The 22,661-nt window shown below is 40.2% G+C and overlaps 1 protein-coding gene and 1 pseudogene across 1 annotated transcript; one reads left to right on the forward strand and one right to left on the reverse strand.

Moving 5' to 3' along the window:
* Positions 1-2,135: 2,135 nt before the first annotated feature.
* LOC111151883 (olfactory receptor 2F1-like) lies at positions 2,136-2,633 on the forward strand. The gene has a single exon (XM_022510107.1). The coding sequence runs from the start codon at positions 2,136-2,138 to the stop codon at positions 2,631-2,633; it is 498 nt and encodes a 165-aa protein (XP_022365815.1).
* Positions 2,634-11,535: 8,902 nt separating this feature from the next.
* On the reverse strand, positions 11,536-12,659 carry LOC111151860 (annotated as a pseudogene).
* Between the last annotated feature and the right edge of the window lie 10,002 nt (positions 12,660-22,661).

Below are 22,661 nucleotides of genomic sequence, written 5' to 3' on the forward strand. Positions count from 1 at the left end.
TAGCATTTTCTACAGTGACACCTTCTGGACACAGAAGGACTGAAAGGAGGGAAAGCATGGGTTCCAACTATCTAGACAGAGGTGTGTCTAGCTAGTTGGGACTCCGTGCTCTTCACCCCCATCCAGCCATGAGCCTAATCTTTGAGTTAGAAAGAGAGCCTGGTTAGAAAAACTTGGGTTGAATTGTTTTCATTTCCATATCATTGGATTCTGTGACTCATCTCTCATTATCTTTCATACAGATCCTTCTTATTTAGATAATGCTCTGAAATTTATGAGGGCTTTCTCACACACAATCTCATTTGATATTTACTACTTCTTCCCAGGGTCTAAGATACTCTGAAACATTGTTTTTGGGCAAGACCTAAGAAAGTAAGACTAAGGGAAGACCCAACACACACACAAAAAGGCAACATATCAAGGATCACTTTTTCACTGATTCAATGGAATTTCAGGCAAATCATTTAAACTCTCTTGGCCTCAACTTTTTCTAACAAAGAATGAGAAGTTTAGCCCAAAAGATCGTTCCTCCACAAAAACTTTCCAGGTTTATCGTAAAACATATTCCTCTCCCAAAAAGAATTTGTCTTGAATCTTCAAAAATAAGATTAAAAGGTTCTGTCTAAAGCAGTGGGTCTCAAACTTAGCTTCACATTTTAATTGTTTGGGAAATGTTAAAAGTTACAAATATACTAATATCTGTGTGTCACTCACCTGAGACTGTGACTTAATTGCTCTGGAGTTTTTTCCAGGCTTCTGGAGTCTTCTAAGCATGCCAGGTGGTTCTACTGTGTAGCTACTGTGACAGGCACTGCCCTGGTGTCCACCATGGGTTGTGTGGGATTTTCATAGGCAAATCCTAATATGTATAGTTTTTTCCTTCCATCTCAAGCTTCCCTAGTGAGCATCCAAATGGGCTTTTCCAGCAGTCAGACTCTTCTCCATGTCTCTGTGGTCTCTCTCCTTATTCCTAAACTAGCCAATAATGCTATCTCCTCCCACCATGTTGCAAAGACACACAATGTAAATATGGCAATGGAGCTAGGGGGACTTGCTATTAATATATAGATAAACAAAGATTATAAAATTGCTTAGTACATTTGTACTGAGGGAAAATATGACATCTTATCCTTTGGTAGAGGCTAAAGACCAGCAAAGTAAACAGGGAGGTGTACCAAGGGCAAACCTGCCTCTGTTATGACAGAAGGATTTACACATAACAAAGCTCAAAGGGTTTCAGAGGCACTCCCTTACTGACTCCATCTGTGGGCACCGTCAGGTTCCAAATGCTATCACTGCAAATAAGTGATGTATGCATTCACCTTTTATAAATCACTTACTTTACCATTCAAATAAATGCCAGCATTTCACCAAGGAAATAGCATAATCACAAGAAGTTGGGACATAATTATAGTTAATATAATTAAGGCCCTGATCTTATCAACCCAGAATAAGCCTTATTAATCAGTACACTGAGAACCAAGTTGAGCGATTTTCTCTGTCACTGACCTAGCCTGGCTTATGGGAGGAACAGGAAGAACCATGAGCTCCAGTGTGAGCAGTAAGGACAAGGAGGAAGTCCAGAACATAAGTCCTATATCTTAGGATCAGAGAATAATCCTCAAGGCCACTGCTTTTAACTTTTTTTTTTAATTTGTGTACTCAACAAAAATTTTATTGTGAAACATTTGTTAGGAATCTTTGCATACAAAGAAAAATCACAGAGGCACCTGGGTGGCTCAGTCAGTTAAGCCTCCAAATCTTGATTTTGACTCAGGTTATGATCTCAGAGTCCTGAGATGAAGCCATGGGTGGGGCTCCATGCTGGGTATGGAGCCTGCTTAAGGTTCTCTCTCCTTCTCCCTCTGCCCCACCTCCACCCTGCATGCACTCTCTCTGTGCCTCTCTCAAAAAAAAAAAAAAAAAAAAAAAAAGAGAGAGAAAGAAAGAAAAAAAAAAGAAAAGAGAAAATCACAAAAGATCCCTGATTTCAAGAGGCTCAGAGTCTAAGAGAGAAAACATTCAAGTTCTTGCAGTTCTGCTTACAGTCCTTTGTTCAGGCGCAGACTGAATTCTGATTGATTCTGGCCTCTCTGAGCTACCTTCCCCTGCTGGCCACCTACCCCACCTGCTTCATGAGGAGGGACAACCTGACCTGGGAAAGTGAGTTTGTCCTCCTGGGGCTCTCCAGTGACAGGCAGACCCAGGCTGGACTGTTTGTCCTATTTGGGGCTGCCTATCTGCTGACCCCGCTGGGGGTCCTCCTGCACCTGCCCATGTACTTCTTCCTCTGCAACCTCTCGGTGGTGGACATTTGCTACACCTCTAGTGGGGTCCCCCAGATGCTGGTGCACTTCCTGCTGGAAAAGAAGACCATCTCCTTCACCCAGTGTGGGACCCAGCTCTTCTTCTCAGGGGCCCTGGGGAGTACTGAGTTCCTGCTACTGGCTGCTATGGCCTATGACTGCTACATGGCTATTGGTGACCACTTGTGCTACATGGCAGCTGTCTCTTGCCTTATAAGCCTGGTGACTTCTGTGGTGGAGACAGTGGTCACCATGTGCCTGCACACCTGGGGACACCATGTGCTGAACCACGTGGCCTGTGAGTGTCACACACACACCCAGTTGTAATGGTGGCTCCAGTGTTGTGGTGCTGGTGGGGCCCAGAGCTGAATGCTGGGCAGGAAGTCAGTTGTGTTAACAGAGAAATATAGACAAGCTGAGAAGGGGAAAGAGAAGGCTGCTTCCTAAGGACAGTGAAACTTGTACTAAGGGAAACAGTATTTGTGCAACTGTGCACATGTGTGTGTGTGTGTGAAAAATGTACTCTTTGTTTTTGAAGGAATATAAATAATGACAAGTTCTGAAATCTTTGTAGCTCTGACTAGTTCTCATCAAGACTCAAAAGCAGTTTACACCAATCAGAAATGTTAAACATTTGTTGACTGGATGAACATCAAAATAATCCCCACAACCATTTTTACCCTTGCCCTACATGTCAGCTTCATCTTTACAGTCAATCACCAAATACCACATTTAATGAACACCTCTTCTTTGCCCAGTCCGAAGCCCTTCCTCACCTCAGTTATCATCCCGACACCCTCCTCCCAGATGCTAGGAGCATGATGGACCTGGGACACCATTCAGGTCTTAGAAAGAAATATCAACCAGTAAAAAGATTTGTGTGCACTACACCACTCCAGGTACCATAAGAGACACACAAAGTCTGATAGGAGATCCTTCCCAACAACCTGGAGACTGTTTAAAAAGATAAAAGATAAGTGCCAAAAAAGAAAAAAGAACTTAAAACATAATCTAATAATGCAAAATGTTAAATAAGGGGATATTTGGTTAATTACTAAATATAGGACACACATTAAAAACCCCCACTGAACTCATGAAATTCTCCCATGAAGAGGAAAAATCTGGATAGTTTGCAAAGGGATTAAAGGAGGAGTACCTTGGTGACTCGGTTAAGTGTCTGCCTTCTACTCAGGTCATGATCCCTGAGTCCGAGAATCCCCAGGATGAAGCCCACGTCTGCTTCTCCCTCTAACCCTCCCTGCTCTCATGCTCTCTCTCTCAAATAAATAAATTCTTTAAAAGGGGGGGGGCAGATTAAAGAAGAAGAAAAAACTATTTGGGGCCTTAGAAAATGGTCAGATTTGGACAGTTGAGGGAGTCGAGAGAGAGATCTATTCTTGGAGAGCGGGGGAATGACACAAATGAAGTGAGGAGGTTGAAAAAACTGAGGTTTGTCTGGGAAAGAGTGAGCAAACCAGTTTGGTTAGTGCAAAGTCTTCATTCTGAGGATTTATGAGACAGAAGTAAAGGCTGGAAAGAGGGGGTGGACTTCGTAGGGGTCTGAAAACTAGGCCAAATAATTAGTTTTAGATGCCCTGGCATAGGAGAGTTTTTGATATGGGAAAGTAACATATCTTACAGGGTGTTCCAGAAGCTGTCCTGTTTCTCTAGAGCAGGACTGTTAGACTAACTAGACAAAAACAAGTAGCACAGACTTTTTCTTCCCTTAGTCCAACAAATTCTCTATTTCATGCTTAACTAGAGGGAGTAAGTGAAATGGCTATTTGTAATTCAACTTCCTCTAATTAGGGCAGACTTTGTAGAGCCCGTAGATAAGGTTTCAAAGACCAAAAGAGTTGGGAAGAATATAGACTAGAAATTATTTAAGAGATAGGGAAATGTTAAAAGTAAAAGTGAACAGATCTTGAAGTTGAGACTGAACAGAGGGTGTAACTATAAAGTGCCTTCTGCTTACCTTTTTTTTTTCTTTAAATGAAAAGTTAGCCATTCCATCTGATTAACACTCTGAAGCCTGAGTAAAAATAAAGAGTTTATTTGGTGTTTTGTAAGTGGTGACAACCCTGTTTTTTCTGATCTCATGCCATATCTCAAGAGGTAACCCTCTGGTTAGACAGGTCCCATTCTGGTTAAGGAGGGATCTGGAGTCTGCTTTTCTAATATTGATTCACAAAACAGGTCTGAGTCTCACCAAAAGCACTAGCCTGGCAAAGTCTTCATACTTTTATCTTTTCTCATGGAGAATAAGCCAATGTGTGAAGAATAGGAGAGAAAAACTCAGGTCTGAGCTGGGAACTATATATTAGGGGAGTATTTCTAGAGTCACTCAGAGACAAAGGAAGGAGTAAATGGGCATGTGGGAACATTGTTCCGTGGCCATCCTGAACAGACGGGGGAATTTCATGGTAGAGGATCCCTGATGGTAAGACCTCCCTGCTTTGTCAGTAAAGCACAAATCCTGTCTCTTCCTTCCAGAACAAAAATCACCCCCTACTAAAGCACTCTTTGCTTCACACTATCACACAGCCAAGATACCACCAGAGAGAATGCTTCCCAGACTGGAATTCACTGATGGGTTTCCAGGTCTATAAGCACCTGGAATTGTGTATTTAAATGTCATCTCATCCACAATGTTACCACCTGCTGAAGCATTTGTAGTGATATGCTCATTTGTATGACTAGACACTTTGCCGGGCTCTCCACGAGACTATAAACACTTATGGGGATAGAAACACCATCTGTAATGTCCAGTACTTTATCCTCAGCACAGGGCGTGTCTACAGATAGACACCCCAAAAATATCTGCTCACCAAATACATTCTCAAACAATCTGTGGCCCTCTACATTGTTAACACATCGTGACTTATATATTGTTTTGCATTATGTTTTTAAATTTTACAAAATGTTTTCTGTGAAACCTTTGGCAGTGATCTGTGATATTTGTCATGGATCGATAAAGACAGGGATTTTAGTTAAGCTTTCCTGACACCACAGGTAACAAACCTGTCCTCCTCTGACTCATGCCCAGAGACTTTTCAGGAGAGCCTGGACCACGGACGATGAAGAAATGATGGAAACGTATTTGGAGAGTCAGACTGGGGGAGGGGCGGGGGGGCTGCCTTGGATACAGGCACTTCGGTGGATTCGAATAGTGGAGGGCTGAGATGTAGAGTTTTTAAGAAGTGGACAATTCCTGTTCCTACATCTGTTTGTAAAGAAAACCAAATGATTTCCCGCTGGTTTAATCTCCAATACATTTTCTCAGCCTTTTCATTTCTTTTCTCAACAGAACAGCTCAATATAGTGACATGACAATGCATAATATAGAACATAGTTTAAAGACAGCTAGATAATGTTTAGTAACTCTTACTATTCCTATCTGTTTTTTTCCTTTCCATGTCTTCAAAGAAAAAACACAACTCTTAGTTCTTTCTTTCTCTCCCTTAGCTGATGTCAAAAGCTATTGAAGTGCTAAGCAAAATAAGTCAGAGAAAGACAAATACCATATGATTTCACTCCTATGTGGAATTTAAGAAATAAAACAAATGATCAGGGGCGCCTGGGTGGCTCAGTCGGTTAAACTTCCAACTCTTGATTTCAGTGCAGATCTTGATCTCAGGGTCATGAGTTCAAGCCCTGTATAGGGGCTTGAAAAAAATTTTTAATGAAGAAAGGGGAAAAAAGAGAGAGAGAGAGACAAACCAAGAAACAAGACTCTTACTACAGAGAGCAAACATGATTAGCAGAAGGGAGATGGGTGGGGGGATAGGGGAAAGAGGTGATGAAGATGAAGGAGTGCACTTGCTGTGATGAGTACTAGATAATGTATAGAAGTGTTGAATCACTATATTGTATATCCAAGACTAATATTACACTATATCCTAACTAACTAGAATTTAAACAATTTTTTTCAAGCTGCTTAAGTGAACTGTTTTCTGAGAGTCACCCACCCAGTGAGTCTCCAGTGACCACCTCAGCATCAGAATCCCTTCTCAGTGATTCCTTACCCACCACAAGTGGTTTTTCTTTATCTCACTCATATTTAACATATTGTCCTGATTTAGTAGTTGAAAAAATTAAAAGAAGGGGGAAAAAACAAGAGTAGTAAAAAAAAAAAAAAAAAAAAACACTAATTTTTCCTGGTGTCTAGAAAGGTCCTCACCATACTTGGGTTTCTCAACTTTCTTCATACTGATGCAGATACAGAAAATAATTTTTAAAAATAATATTAACTATCTAATACTATAATTATTATTGTTAATAATATGAAGAACACTAACATGTCATGCACATATATTACCTACTTTAGTCTTTGCAATTACTTCGAGACAATTGTTATTACCTCAGTGAATATGCCAGGAAACTAAGGCATAAAGGGTTAATTATACATAAGCCTTCACATCACATCATGTAAAAGGTATGTATTTTAAAAAATTAAAACACTACTGAAAGTAATAAAAGAAATCGTGACTAAATGGAAAAGCATAACATATTTTTGAACAGAAAGATGCAACATCATGGATATGTATGACTCCTTATGTTGAATTATACATTTAGTTATATCCAACTTAATTTTCCTAAAAAGGAATTTTTGTTTGGGACCAGACACTATTATATTTTAAATAATGGCCAAGAAAAGTTAGAAAAGAAGATTAATGAAGAAAGACTAGTTTACCAGTCACTAAAACATCATAAACCTAAAATAGGCAAAATGCTGTAGTACTGGCACAGGACTAGTGCACATCAAGGTAGCAAAACATAATAGAAAGTCTGGAAATAAACCAACATGTATAGGAATTTAGTGATAATAAAAGGTAGGATTTTAAATCAGTCAAGAAAAAAATTATACAATAAAAAGTGTTAAGGCAACCATTAAATGGTTAACTTAACCATTAAATGGTTAAGCTAAGCATTTTGGGGAAAAAATTATGCATATAGTATATCTTGTATCAGAATACATCCCAGAAGGGTCAAGTATTTAAATATAAAAATGAAAACAGGAGAAGAAACCAAAAGGCATTTTTTTTAATATCACAGTGAGGAATACCTTCAAACTATGAGACAAAATGCCAGCCTTCATTATTGTTTTAAATAAATTCAGCAAGGGATGCCTGGATGACTCAGTCAGTTAAGCATCTGCCTTCTGCTTGGGTCATGATCTCAGGGTCCTGGGATTGAATCCCACATTCAGCTCTTTTCTCAGTGGGGAGCCTGCTTCTCCATCTGCCCCTCCCCCTCCTTGTGCATGCACATGTGTGTGTGTGTGTGCGCGCGCGCGCTCTCTCTCTGACAAATAAATAAATAAAATCTTTAAAAAAAAACTTTAAAAAATATATAAATAAATTCAACAACGAAAAAAAAATCTGCATGATGAAAGCCATTGTTATACACTCAAAAAACAGATAATCATGTCAAAAAATGGGCAGAAGACATGAACAGACATTTCTCCAAAGAAGATGTACAAATGGCTAACAGACACATGAAAAAATGTTCATCATCATTAGCCATCAGGGAGATTCAAATCAAAACCACATTGAGATACCACCTCACACCAGTTGGCATGGCCAAAATTAATAAGACAATAAACAAGTTTTGGAGAGGATGTGGAGAAAGGGGAACCCTCTTACACTGTTGGTGGGAATACAAGTTGGTGCAGCCACTTTGGAGAACAGTGTGGAGATTCCTTAGGTAACTAAAAATAGAGCTACCCTATGACCCTGCAATTGCACTACTGGGTATTTACCCCAAAGATACAGATGGAGTGAAAAGAAGGGCCATCTGTACCCCAATGTTTATAGCACCAATGGCCACGGTCGCCAAACTGTGGAAAGAACCAAGATGCCCTTCAATGGATGAATGGATAAGGAAGATGTGGTCCATATACACTATGGAGTATTATGCCTCCATCAGAAAGGATGAATACCCAACTTTTGTAGCAACATGGACGGGACTGGAAGAGATTATGCTGAGTGAAATAAGTCAACCAGAGAGAGTTATCATATGGTTTCACTTACTTATGGAGCATAAGGAATAACATGGAGGACATTAGGAGAAGGAAAGGAAAAGTGAATTGGGGAAATTCAGAGGGGGAGACAAAGCATGATAACCTGTGGATTCTGAGAAACAAACTGAGGGTTTTGGAGGGGAGGGGGTAGGGGGATAGGTGAGCCTGGTGGTAGGTATTAAGGAGGGCACATATTGCATGGAGCTCTGGGTGTGGTGCATAAACAATGAATCTTGAAACACTGAAAAAATAAATAAATAAATGAAAGCACCAAATAAAAATGCACAGGAAAATACTGGGAGAAAATTAAAAAAAAAAACATTGTTATAAAAGTAAAAATAAAAAATAAAAAACACATGGAGGGTACAATGCAAAGGGGGAACACGAAAGAGTTCCTTTGTGATGATGCAACAGTTCTGTGCCTCAATCGTGGCTACACGAACTATACATGGAATAAAATTGTATTAAATCACACACACATGAATGCAGGTTTGAAAAAGGGGAAACAATAAGATCTGTAGACTTCTTATTGTAATGCACCTGTATCAGTTTCCCAGTCTCACTATCGTACTACGGCTATGTAAGACACTACCATAGGGGGATGCTAGCTAAAGGGCACCTATGGCTCTATACTGTCCTTACAACTTCCTGTGAGTCTATAATTACTTCAAAATAAGGAAAGTTTTAAAATTAATATCGGTATCACGAAAAATTAAAATAAAAAACACTGAGGGTAGGAGAATGTTTTGCCACTCATATCAAAAACAAAGAGCTAATTTCTCTAAGATATAAAGAGCTCCTACCAGCCAATAAAAAAAAGCAAAAACTGGGGCGCCTGGGTGGCTCAGTGGGTTAAGGCCTTTGCCTTCGGCTCAGGTTGTAATCCCAGGGTTCTGGGATCAGGCCCCGCATAGGGCTCTCTGCTCAGTGGGGAGCTTGCTTCCTCCTCTCTCTCTCTGCCTGCCTCTCTGCCTACTTATGATCTGTCAAATAAATAAATGAAATCTTTGAAAAAAAATCAAAAATTCAAATCTAAAAGTAAGCAAAGATATAGACTGTCTACAGAAAATACACACACAAATGGCTCTAAACATTTAAAATAATAATAAACTTTACTCAAAATAGGAACCATACAAATGACAACTATACTAATAGGGCATTTTTTGCCTAATAGATTGGCAAAAAAGAAACTATGAAAATAAGTGCACTCCTAAATTGCTAATGGGGAAGTAAATTGATCCAAACCTATTTAGGGCAATCTGTCAAAATTCAAAATGCAAGTTGAGGGGATGGGGTCACTGGGTGATGGACATTAGGAATGCATGTGACGTAATGAGCACTGGGTGTTATATGCACCTGATGAATTACTGAACTCTATATCTGAAACTAATGATATACTATATGCTAACTAATTAAATAAAATAAGTTAATTAAAAATATTAGAAATGCACGTGCCACTTGACCCAGTAATCCCATTTCATGGAATTTATCCTACAGTTAATTGGCACATACGCAAGATTACTTATGTAGAAGATTCATTCAACAGTGCAGCATTGCCATAATAGCAAAAGACAAGAAGCAACCTAAATGACCACAAACAGGTGACCAATCAAAGACACTGTGGTGCATCCTTGTCAAAACGAAAACCAGAAAACCTCAAAGTGAGGAAATGCTGTGTTCCCACATGTGTAGATCTCCAAGATATATTAAGTAGAAAGAGCAAGGAGCAGAAGAGCATGCATACTGTGCAGCCATCTATGTAGAAGGACACAAGGAGAAAGAACATAGCTAATAAGTTAGTTAGTTAGTTCCTGGGGTGGAATACATAAGTACGTACATAGGTAAGTTAGTTGAGTGGTCTGGTAGTTAACTATTAGTGGCTTTCTGCTATAGAATGATATATCTCTAGAAGGACAGATATAAAACTCATGAGAATGCCTCAGAAGGAAAAGGTAGGAGAGAGATTTTTTATATATACTCTTGAGACATTTTGGATTTTTAACCATGTAAATGTGTTACCTATTAAAAAATAAATGTTTAAAGTAAAAATATGGAATAATCTCTGTGGAGATTTTAGTTCATGAGTGTACTTCCACTCAGCAGCATATACCCTAATCAGTAGGGAAATAACTTACACTCTCAGAGGACATTAAAATTTCTCTCTACCAGGCAACCAGTTGCAAGTCAGATTCTGAAATTTGAACACTCGTGCCTTTAAGCAAAAACTTTTAAGCCTGCCTTAGAGGCATCTCACTGTAAATAGAAGCTTTTCTAAAATTATTTCTAGAAATGTTTGTATAATAAATGGAGCAAGCTATTTCAAAATAACTTTTAAACATAAGATTTAATGATTCTTAAAAACAAAAAAAGGTTAGTTTTTGGACACAAACTAAGTGAAACTCTTGAGTCTTCTTTCAGAACTCAAAGTACATGTTTATTCAATTCACATGTGACTTTGTGACTTGCTTGAGGAAAAACAAAAAAAGTTCCAGAGACAATTTGAAAATGTGGAAAATCACAATGTGTAATTCTAAAGAAGAATAAACATGGAAAAATTCTGGCTGCCACTTAGACCTCAGAGGGGAGAAAACTGAAGGCAGAACAATGGAAATAATAATGAGAAAAGAGATGGGTTGGTATAAAGAAACCTTCCAGTAGTTTTCATAAAATTAAAACCAAATTCTCCAAGAATGGTGAAGGAAAAAGAATCTCCACAGAAGGGAAGGCTATTAGACATAACAGCTCTGAGCACTGTCAGCTACAACTACCATCCTCTGGGGCTCCCATGGCAACCATTACATTATCTTCAAGAGGCATGCTCCTTCCCTATCCACAGTTCAGCCATAGACACATTTTCTCTTCATTCCCTGGGAGGCTACTGAGATTACATGTACTGTTAATCAAGATTTCTTAACCTAAAGCTGCCACGTAATGAAGGGTATACAAAATAGAGAGTAGAAAAAAATTTATATTCTGAATTTCTGAACAATACTGGCTCTCTGAGCCCTGTGTGGCCCTATTTTAACAGCATCCCAAGGAAGGAATCTCATTCAGAGAGAATGCCCAGATTTGATTTCCCTCCTCTCCTTCCCAAAGGAAGAAGCCCAGAGTAGAATCCAATGGATATCTGCTTGTGAATGTATTTCCATGTAAGTGGGCACTAACTGGTTCAATCATCATCCAGGGGTTTGGACGGGACCATGACACCTAGGACAGCCAGAAGCCCCTGGCCAACAGAAGTAGCTACCTGTACACCCCTCGAAGCTGGAGGTTGCTGAGAATGAGGATGTAGCGATGGACAGATGTGCACAGGTAGGTTAAAATCTGCCATGGCCAGTACCAGTCACTCTCTGAGGAGAAGAAACCCACAGCATCAATGACCAGGGATGCAAAAGACAGACCATAAAGAATGAGGAAGGAGATGAGAGACTTCAGAGCTCTAGTGTGAGCCTGGCCACTGGGGTCCTGCGGGCTATGGGCGCTGCACTGCATTCTCCCTGTGTGTCGCCTCAGAGAATCAACAGCGCAATTGAGAACAGAAAGACAGAGCAGGGAACCAACGAGGTGATAAGTTTCAGGGGCAAGAAATAGTGAATTTCCAGCCTCCTGCTCCACTGCTTGAAGGTCATGTTCCCAGGAAATTTTCTAATTAAAAATCTTTGATACACAGCATAGCTTCCCCAAGAGAAGAGCAGGGTGATGCTGAAAGAGATCAGGAGAGAAGCCATGAAGAGCACTGACCCTGGCAACCTCCACTTCAGCCAAAGGAAGGTCAGGTGGGTGAAGTTAACAATCTTTTTTTTTTTTTAAGATTTTATTTATTTGACAGAGAGATCACAAGTGGACAGAGAGGCAAGCAGAGAGAGAGAGAGGAGGAAGCAGGCTCCCTGCAGAGCAGAGAGCCCGATGTGGGACTCAATCCCAGGACCCTGAGATCATGACCTGAGCTGAAGGCAGAGGCTCAACCCACTGAGGCACCCAGGTGCCCCTGAAGTTAACAATCTTCATGCAGAAGAGGACACTGAGCCAAGAGCTGAACCAAAAGGTGGCCGAGTTCAGGGAGTCCCAGTGGAGACCAATGAGCTGCCGCGCAGGACCACTGCTGTACTCATTCAGGTAGGGGAAGTAGTAGGAGCTGTTCACCATTCCAACCACTGCAGGCAGAAGCAAGAGGCACCCAAGCTAATGAGAATCATGTCAGAGGGAAGTAGCCTCCCACGCCGCGTCCTTTCCCTGCTCGGCACTAGCACAATGAAGCCATCGGCCAGGATTCCCAGGAGACACAGAAGGACAAAGAGGAGCATGAAGAAGGCTGAGAGTGCTGGCTGCATTTTGGCCCCTCCCATCGTCACCACTCTGAGCCTTGTGTCTTGCTCCCTGGCCTCCTCCCTACCCCTACCCACAGCCCCTCTTCTGATCTTTCCTGGGAGTGTGAGAAGACTGCTCAGGCTCTACATCTGAACCACAGCTCACTTAGAAGGCAAATACTCAGGCTACAGGGGAAAGATGAGCTCAGTTCAGTGAGGATGCAAATTTCCCATGGGTTCAGTTACCAACTGTCCCTGATTTGCCTTCTCTGGTTTTGCCTGCATGCTACCATCATTAGCATCAATGTAGAAGGTTTTTCAGTGTCTCTGTGAGTGAGTTCCATCCTTTTTATTTCCCCTTTGGGCCCTATAAACATAACCTCTCCCTATCAGATCATTCTTAAGATGTCAAGTATATAGGCAACAAGTATATGGAGACACTTCCATGGCTAAGACCTAAGCAAAACAGTGATGATAGACAAGTCTGTCTCCAGCTGAGCTTCCCTGTTACACATCCACCCTCATCTACAGGTAGTCATCCCCTTTAAGGTCAGAAGCCTTGGTCCACATTTCTACCATGTAGAAATCCTTCATGAACTTAAATCTTTCATGGACTCTGAGGTATAAATGATTGATAATGGTTTAAACTGGTTTTGTGTTCCAGTGAGAGAATTCATTTCCTTGTGGTTGTGGAAATGTGGTCCACATTTCCTTGTGGTTCCTTGTGGAGAGAATTCATCTCCTTGTGGTTGTTCCTTGTGGACTGAGAGCCATCTGCTTCTTGCTGTGTGTTGGTTGAAGGCTGCCTCAGATCCTGGTGGCCACAGGTGGTCTTTGCCAAGTGGGCTGTTTCAACATGGCACCTTATTTCATAGACACCAAAGACAGTCTCTCGACAGACCTGACTAGCAAAACAGACTCTTAAATAGCACAGTATAATCACAGAAGTAACATCATCTTTGCCATAGTCTATTGGCTAGAAGCAAGTCACAGTCTGTAGGGACACTCAAAGGGTGAGGTGTTACAAAAAGGTGCAGATCCCAAAGTTGGAGGTCATGGGAAACCATCTTAGAGTCTATCTGCCACACTAAGATACCATAGCTTAGAAGGTGTGTGTGCTGTCCTGTCCTCCAACACCAACATTTAAAAGAGATCCCTATGAGACCATCTTAAAAAGCAAAACTATTTTTTCAAAAGAAAATATAGTCAAGTTGATCTATAGTCAAATGTTTTCTATTTAATACTTCAAATTTGTCCTTTCTCTACATTTATTTGAAACTTTTTTTATGTATTTCCTTTTGGATTGTGACCTTGTAATGAAAGAAAAATCATGTAAAAGTTGTCACAACCACAGTATCAGTGTAGAATTATATTAAAATACATAATCCACAATAGAAAGAGAGATCTCACTAAAGTTGGGTGAATATGCATTTCTCCCACTCTCAGATCTATGTTGCTCAGTTTTTACACATTCACTCAGCAAATATTTGTTGAGCACTTATATATACAGAGTACCTATTCTAGTCATTGCAGATAGAGCAATGAACCAAGGAGATGGGATTCCTGCTTCTATAGAATTTGCAGTCCAATGGAAGGTAACTGACAATAAGAACACACATGAACAAGATGCTTTCATGTGGTAATCAGTGCTGTGAAGAAAACAGATGAGTAAGATTGCCAGAGAATATTTAGAGAGGGAAAATTTGCTCCTTCAGACCTGTAGGTGGGGGAAGGCATTCTTAGGGACATGCGCTAAGGGACCGAGCAAGTACAGTCTTTGCCATGTATGGCTGGCTGAACTCATAATATTATCAAGTCATAATTTCATTCATTCTTAGCCACCATATCTTCTAATTTTACCAAGTGAGGCCTTCTCCTGCCAGAGAATAAGGACTCCAGCAGGCCACATGTCTACATGTCTTACAAAACAGATTGTCCCAAGATCACTTTAAGCTACAAAAAGACCTCAAAAGAGAAACTGGGCATTTCTGTCCAACATATGAATACAAAAATAACAAGACGGCCGCAACTTCAACCCCTCTGGGATTAGTTAATGCAGGTAGAGAATGGAAAAGGGGCAGGAAGGGTCTTACCTGGACTAGTTCCAAAGACTTGTACTTTTCACACCTAGCAGATATTGAATGCTGATATTCCTTCATGGGGAAATTTGGGGGCTCTGGAGGTTTCCCACTGGGCTATCTCTCTTGCAATTCCCTTTGATGGGGAGAAAGCATCTCTATTTGGGTGATCCCTTGATTTGGGTGATCCCTTGAGACTCCTTCCTCAGCCCCTAGACATTTGCCGCCAAATTACTGCTTCTGGCATTTCCTCACTCCACTAGACAGTCTTATTGGTCAACCCTTAAGATACCCTCACACACATGCTCTCTCCCTTGGAGCCCACAACAGGGGCCTAGCTCTGCTGCCACAGTTCTAATATGGCCACATTCTCCTCACTCTGCCCAAAAAATAACTAGTCTGTTTGTCTATCATTATCTTAATCCCACAAGCAGCAGAAAGACCTTAGCTTACTATACCTCCCAACTGAAGCAATAACAAAGCAAGTTTTATAAGTGGCCGCATGGAAGGTCTAGAGCACCACCAGGTTTGAGATAAGTCCTCCTTGGTAGAAGATGGACTGGGTTTCATTACATAGCTTTTCTATATATTTATTCCTCACAAAATCCTTTCTTTTCTACTCTCTAACCCTTTCATTTTATCAAAGTGTGCCAGGAATTATGAAACAGGTTTATACCCATTTTCTTTGAAAACCTGAATATTGTGAACTTCCGAAATCTCCTATCACTAAATCTTTGCACCTAGAAGAAATTTCAACTTTTACTCAAAGGGCAAGATCAAGAAAGTCATGTTGGTCATGGTAAGAAATTGGAATGTTATTGTAACATAATAGAAAGCCATTAGAGAGTTTTAAACAAGGGAGTAGCATAACCTAATCTATGTGTTTTTTTTTAATATTTTATTTATTTACTTGACAGAGATCACAAGTAGGCAGAGAGGCAGGCAGGCAGAGAGAGGGGGAAGCAGGCTCCCCGCTGAGCAGAGAGCCCGACATGGGGCTCGATCCCAGGACCCGGGGATCATGACCCGAGCCGAAGGCCGAGGCTTTAATCCTCTGAGCCACTCAGGCGCCACCTAATCTATGTTTTTAAACAGATCCTTTGGAGAATGGAATTGATAAGGCAAAAGGATAGAGGAGAGCAGTCAGAGGCTACTGCATTAGTCCATGCATGGGCAGACACAAGCTTGATCCCAAGTGGGAGCACTGGAGGTGGTGAGCAGTGATAAAATGCTGGCATATTTTGAAGACAGATTTAGTAGGATTTGCCTGATATGGGGATGAAAGAACAAGAGGAATCAAGGGGTGCCTGGATGGCTCAGTCAGTTAAGCATCTGACTTCAGCTCAGGTCATGCTCCCAGGGTCCTGGAATCAAGACCTGCTTCAGGGTCCCTGCTCAGCAGGAGTCTGCTTCTCTCTCTCCCTCTGCTTCTTTCCCTCTGCCCTTCCCGGCAGTGTGCTTGATCACTTGCTCTCTCTTTCCTCAAATAAATTAAAAAATCTTAAAAAAAAAAATAAGAGGAATCAGGATGGATCCCAAATTTTTTACTACAGTCACTGGGAGAATTTATGGAGCCATCTACTGAGATGAGGAACATGTTTGTGGGAGGAACTCAGTTTTGGTCATGTGAAGTTTGAGACAGCTCTTAGATATCTAAAATGAGGCATGTGGCAACAATTAAAATATAAGTCTCGATCTCAGTAAGGCTGGAGTAACAGGTTTGGGAGTCATCAACACTTACTTGGTATTTAGGGCCATTACATTAGATGAGATCTTGTGGGAAAAATGTATAGATGGAGACTACAAGAGGCTGGGAGTGAGCTTTCCACCTTCACTTTTGAGATGCAGAAAGCCAAAGGATACAGCAGAGGAGATTTGGTTGAGACTGATATTCAAAAGCAACTCCACTCTCCAGCCTCATGCTCAGGAACAAGAGGAGGAGGAAGCAAATGGTGAGGAGGGTGATGCAGGAATGAGAACTATGCTGAATAGATTCTAGTTCTGCAGGGTGATCTAACCAAGGGTTGCATGCTGTGTGTTCTGGGGAGATGCCCTAAGGTAGATACTATCAGTGTGTTCTAACTTTGAGAGGGCCTCTAGTCAGGACCTAAGCCAAGTCCAGTAGAATGTCAGTGTTGAAACTGTGCTTTACCCTCTTACTGCCTCAGCAGAGAAGTTCTACTTATTATTCATCCATTCAACAAAATCCATTCAGCAGGTATTGTCCATCAGGCACTGGGCCAGGCACATAGGCATGAAGAAAAGACCATCTTTTGAGAGAGAAGGACAATTAGACATATGACAATTTCATATAATAAATGATAAAATAATAACTAATATTTACTCAGTGCTGCTATGCATGCCCATGTACTTCTAAGTGCTTTACATATGTTAATTTTTGATACTTATAAAAACTCAATGAGTATCAAAAATGGTGCTGAGACACTAGAAATCCACACACAAAAGAGTGAAACTGGACACTATACACAAAATTGAATTCAAAGTGGATCATAGGACCAAATATAAGACCTAAAACTTTAAAACTCTTAGAGGAAAACATAAGAGTAAATCTTCATGACCTTGGGTTAGACAAACCCTTCTTAGGACATCAAAAGCACAGGTGACTAAAGGAAAAATAGGTAAGATAGGTTAAAAAAATTAACTGGATTAAAGCAAAGTTTAAAGACTTTTGTACTTCCAAGGATACCATCAACAAAGTGAAAAAAACAACCATAGATTAGAAGAAAATATTTGCAAATCATATATCTTCTAAGAAACTCGCATCTGGAATATATAAAGAACATTTATAACCCAACAATAAAAGGACATAACCCAATTTAAAGTGGGGAAAGGATTGGAACAGACACTTCCCCAAAGATGACATACACACAGCCAGTAAGCATACAAAAGATGTTCCACATTATTAGTTACTATAAAAAGGCAAATCAAAGCAATGACATACCACCTCACATCCATTAGTGTGGCTAAAACCAAAAAGATGAGCAAGTGTTCAAAAGAATAGAGAGGAACTGAACCCTTCATGCACTGCTGGTAGGATTACAGAAATTGGTGCTGCTGCCTTGGAAAACTGCTTGGGTGCAGCTCCTTACAGTGTTATACACAGTTACCATATGATCCAGAAGTTCCATGCCCAGCTATATAGATTATCTTCAATTTACCATTATCCTCAATCAATGGGGTTATGTCTGGATAAATCCATCATAAGTGAAAAATACTGCAAGTTGAAAATGCATTTAATACACCTAATATATCAAACATCATAGCTTAGCCTAGAAAGCTCCAGGTGGGCAAAACTATCTAACACAAAGTCTGTTTTATAATAAAGTGTTGAATATCTCATGTCATTTATTGAATATGGTCTATTTATTTCAATTTCAAAAGACCATATTCAATATTTATTGAAGATGGTCTATTGAAAGTGGAAAACAGAATGGTTGTGTGGACATAGAATGGTGTTATCAAAGGAGTCAAGATGGTGGAGGAGTAGCAGGCTGAGATGACATCAGGTAGCAGGAGTCCAGCTAGATAGTTATCAAACCATTCCAAACACCTACAAATCCAACACAAGATTGGAGAGGAGAAGAGCAGTAATTCTAGAAACAGAAAATCGACCTCTTTCTGAAAGGTAGGACTTGCAGAGAAGTGAATCCAAAGCAATGGGAACATAGACAGCAGGGGGAGGGGCAACTCCCAGCAAGTGGTGGAGCAACAGAGCACAAAATTAGAACTTTCAAAAGTCTGCTCCACTGAGGGACATTGCTCCAGAGGCTAAGTGGGGGTGGAGCCCTTGTGGGGACAGGATGGTCTCAATTCCAGCAGGGTCACAGAAGGATCAGGGGTGTGTGAGTGTTGCAGAGGTCATGGGTATTAGAGTGGGGAAGCCGGCTTCAGAGACGGAGCTGAGGAGTGAGCTCTCAGCTCGGGGTAACCTTAAACTGTTATCCGTGGCACAGTCAGACCGCTCTTTGAGCAGGGACTCCACAAGTGGCAGATCCGGGAGAACCCCTGGAAGAGCAACAGGGATCTGCTGGGTTTGGACACTCCAAATGGGGCTGTGCGCCAGAGACAGAAATGCTTGGTCACAGGCCAGGTAAGCTCGGAGCACAGCTGGAGACCAGGGAGACAGGAGTGATAGAGCACTTTTCCCTGAGGGTGCACTGAGGGCTGGGGCCCCAAGCTCTGGCTCCTCCAGGCTGGAGGGTGGGAGGCCACCATTTTCACTCCCATCCTCCAGAGCTCTACAGAAAGCGTTCATGGAACAAAAGCTCCCAAGAGCAAACCAGAACAGATTACTTAGCCCAGCCCCTGGCAAAGACAAAGCAATTCCACCTCAGGCAAAGACATGTGAGAATCACTACAAGAGGTCCCTCCCCCAGAAGATCAGCAAGAATATCCAGCCAAGACCAAGCTCACTGATCACGGAGAACAGTGGAATTCCAGAGGAGGGGAAAGCAAAGCATGGAATTCATGGCTTTCTCCCCACGATTCTTTAGTTTTTGCAAAGTTAATTAAATTAACTTTTTTTTCTTATTCTAATTTTTTTTAACTTTTACCCTTTCCTCTTTTAACTTTTTTTTTAACAACCTCAATGTGAGACAGGAATTCATCAAAATCTTTGAGGAAAACACAGGCAGCAACCTCTTCAACCTCAGCCTCTTCCTAGGAACATCATCAAAGGCAAGGGAAGCAAGGGCAAAAATGAACTACTGGGACTTCATCAAGATAAAAAGCTTTTGTACAGCAAAGGAAACAGTCAACAAAACCAAAAGACAACTGTCAGAAAGGGAGAAGATATTTGCAAACGACATATCAGATAAAGGGCTAGTACCCAAAATCTATGAAGAACTTATCAAACTCAACACCCAAAGAACAAATAATCCAATCAAGAAATGGGCAGAGGACATGAACAGACATTTCTACAAAGAAGACATCCAGATGGCCAACAGACACATGAAAAAGTGCTCCATATCATTCAGCATCAGGGAACTACAAATCAAAACCACAATTGAGATAACACCTCACGCCAGTCAGAATGGCTAAAATGAATAAGTCAGGAAACAACAGATGTTGGCAAGGATGCAAAGAAAGGGGAACCCTCCTACACTGTTTGTGGGAATGCAAGCTGGTGCAACCACTCTGGAAAATAGCATGGAGGTTCCTCAAAAAGTTGAAAATAGAGCTACCCTATGACCTAGCAATCACACCACTGGGTATTTACCCTAAAGATAACAAATGTAGTGATCCGACAGGCCATGTGCACCCAAATGTTTTTAGCAGCAATGTCCACAATAGCCGAACTATGAAAAAAGAACCTAGATGTCCATCAACATATGAATGGATAAAGAAGATGTGGTATATATATACAACGGAATACTATGCAGCCATCAAAAGAAATGAAATCTTGCCATTTGCGATGTTGTGGATGGAACTAGAGGGTATTATGCTGGCAAAATAAGTCAATCAGAGAAAGACAATTATCATATGGTCTCCCTGATATGAGGAAGTTGAGAGGCAAAATGGGGGCTTGGGAGGGGTAGGGAAGGAAAAAAATGAAATAAGATGGGATTGGGAGGGAAACAAACCATAAGAGATTCTTAATCTCACAAAATAAACTGAGGGTTTCTGCGGGGAGGGGGGTAGGGAGAGGGTGTTTGGGTTATGGACACTGGGGAAGTTATGTGCTATGATGAGTGCTGTGAAGTGTGTAAACCTGGCAATTCACAGACCTGTACCCCTGGGGCTAATAATACATTATTAAAAAATTTTTTTTAATTTAAAATTTTAAAAATTAAAATTAAAAAAAAAAAGAATGGTGTTATCAGTTGCTTACATTGTCATCATGTGGCTGACTGGGAGTAGAACTTGTATGTTCTCACCAAAAAAAAAAAAGTAACTATGTGAGGTGTTGATTAACTTGACAGTGGGAATCTTTTCATAGTGTATACATACCAAATCATCACATTGCACACTTCATATATATTACAACTCTTTGTCAATTATACCTCAATAGAGCTGGAGTCAATCAAAAAATAACAATGAATATAGTGGAGAAATGGGGAACACTTTGTTATGTGATAACTATTGTATTAGTTATGTCCATGAGATACACAAACACATGATCTGTGCTTATAAAAGAGAAAGAGAACCACTAATACTTTGGATGGAAAATAGAAGAGTCATAATAAATGTCCCTCAAGTGACAGAGAATCAGCAAATATGATCCTTGGAACATTCTTAGATAATTCTTAAATAATAAAATTATCTATAGTCGTTAAAAATAGTAAATATAAAGTCAACATACATTAAAGCATGCTCTTTGGTACACAATGTTAAAATGCAGAATAACTACCTGAGAATCTAGGGTAGAACTGACCCATGATTCCCTCTTTGAAGAGAGGAAATGGAATGTTTAAAATGACAGTTAGCACAATATAGATTGCAAAATAATGAGCAAGGATATAAAAACACTGCCTGCAAGAAAATCTTCAGAACCTGTGCCTTTTCAGACTGTCCTGCTGAGTTCTGGAGGGAAAACACCACTGTGTTGGAATATGGAATGACATCACCAAGTTTATTGTGTCCTGTTTCCATTTAAAATTACTGTAAAAGACTTAAAATTTTGCTTATTCAGCAAAGTTATTGAATCAAACATTTTTACTACTAAGCTTTATGTTTTTCCATATTCTATGCCATACTTCCCACACAAAACATTTGAGTGACCTAGAAAAGTGCCATCCGTGAGAACAAATGGTGATTTTTTTCTGAAAAATCAATAATTATTTTTTTCATTATTTTTTTAAAGATTTATTTATTTATTTTAGAGAGAAAAAGAAAGAGACAGATAGCAAGTTGGGGGAGGGGCATAGGAAAAGGGAAAGAAATCCCCAAGCAGACTCTTCTTCACTGAGGGCAGAGCCCAACACTGGGCTCAATTTCAGGACCCTGAGATCATGACCCGAGCCAAAACCAAGAGTACGACACTTTACCGATTGAGCCACCCATGCCACCCGCATTTTATTCATTATTGATCATTTTATTGTTCATGCTTTTTCACATATAAACATCATAGTCTCTTTCGATATTTATCAAAAGTCTTTCTTATGTTCGTCATGACAGAAAAAGGAAATAATCAAAATATCTTGTATTTATTATTCCAATTTTATAAAAAGTTATTTAAATATGTGAAATATTAACTTTATTTGTTTTTGTGTACACTTATACATACATGCAATTCTATGTAAGTAAATGTCTAAAAGGAATAATGAGTGTTAATGATAGTTATCTTGGGTAATGAAAGTCTGAGTGATTATTAAACTTCTTTATAATATTCTATATTTTCCAAGTTCCTACAATAATCATGTAATATCAAAAAGAACAATAAAAAATTTAAGTTTTAAAACTAATAAATCATTTGTACACAAAGTAAGGGAGACCAAATAACTCTACTTTATTGCCAACATTAAGCTTAGCCTATAAGAACCTATGATTTGAGACCAGTAAGAATTGATTCATTTGGTATAGAGCAGGCAACTTAGGGCAGAACAGAGCAGGATAGAACTAGAGTCAGTGTTCAAGATTCTACTAGTACACAGAGTTATACACTTATCTTCCAAAGACTGACTTACTGCTGTTTTCCTACAGATCTTCTATATAAATACTAACTGTCCCCTGCATACATATACCACCACCATCAACACCAGCATTACCATCTGACCTCCTCCATCACAACCTGAGGATCTCACCCTTTTCTCCCATCCTATAGTAAGAAAACTGAGGTCCTGGAAAGGTAATTGACTTTCCCAAGGCCATAACATTGATAAAAGGCAGAAAAGAATGAATTCTTAAATTCAGATCTTTACTCCAAGATCCTGCACCATGTCCCCCAAGAGCCTTTATGTCGTTGGGTTAATTCTTAACATCATCAAAA

The sequence above is a fragment of the Enhydra lutris genome, unplaced genomic scaffold (genome assembly GCF_002288905.1).
Source record: "Enhydra lutris kenyoni isolate GAN:26980312 unplaced genomic scaffold, ASM228890v2 scaffoldscaffold27, whole genome shotgun sequence".
NCBI classification, from domain to species: Eukaryota; Metazoa; Chordata; class Mammalia; order Carnivora; family Mustelidae; genus Enhydra; species Enhydra lutris.

Bases quoted from the DNA above. Each gene is read 5' to 3' on its own strand.
- LOC111151883 (XM_022510107.1), top strand. From the start codon at position 2,136: ATGAGGAGGGACAACCTGACCTGGGAAAGTGAGTTTGTCCTCCTGGGG.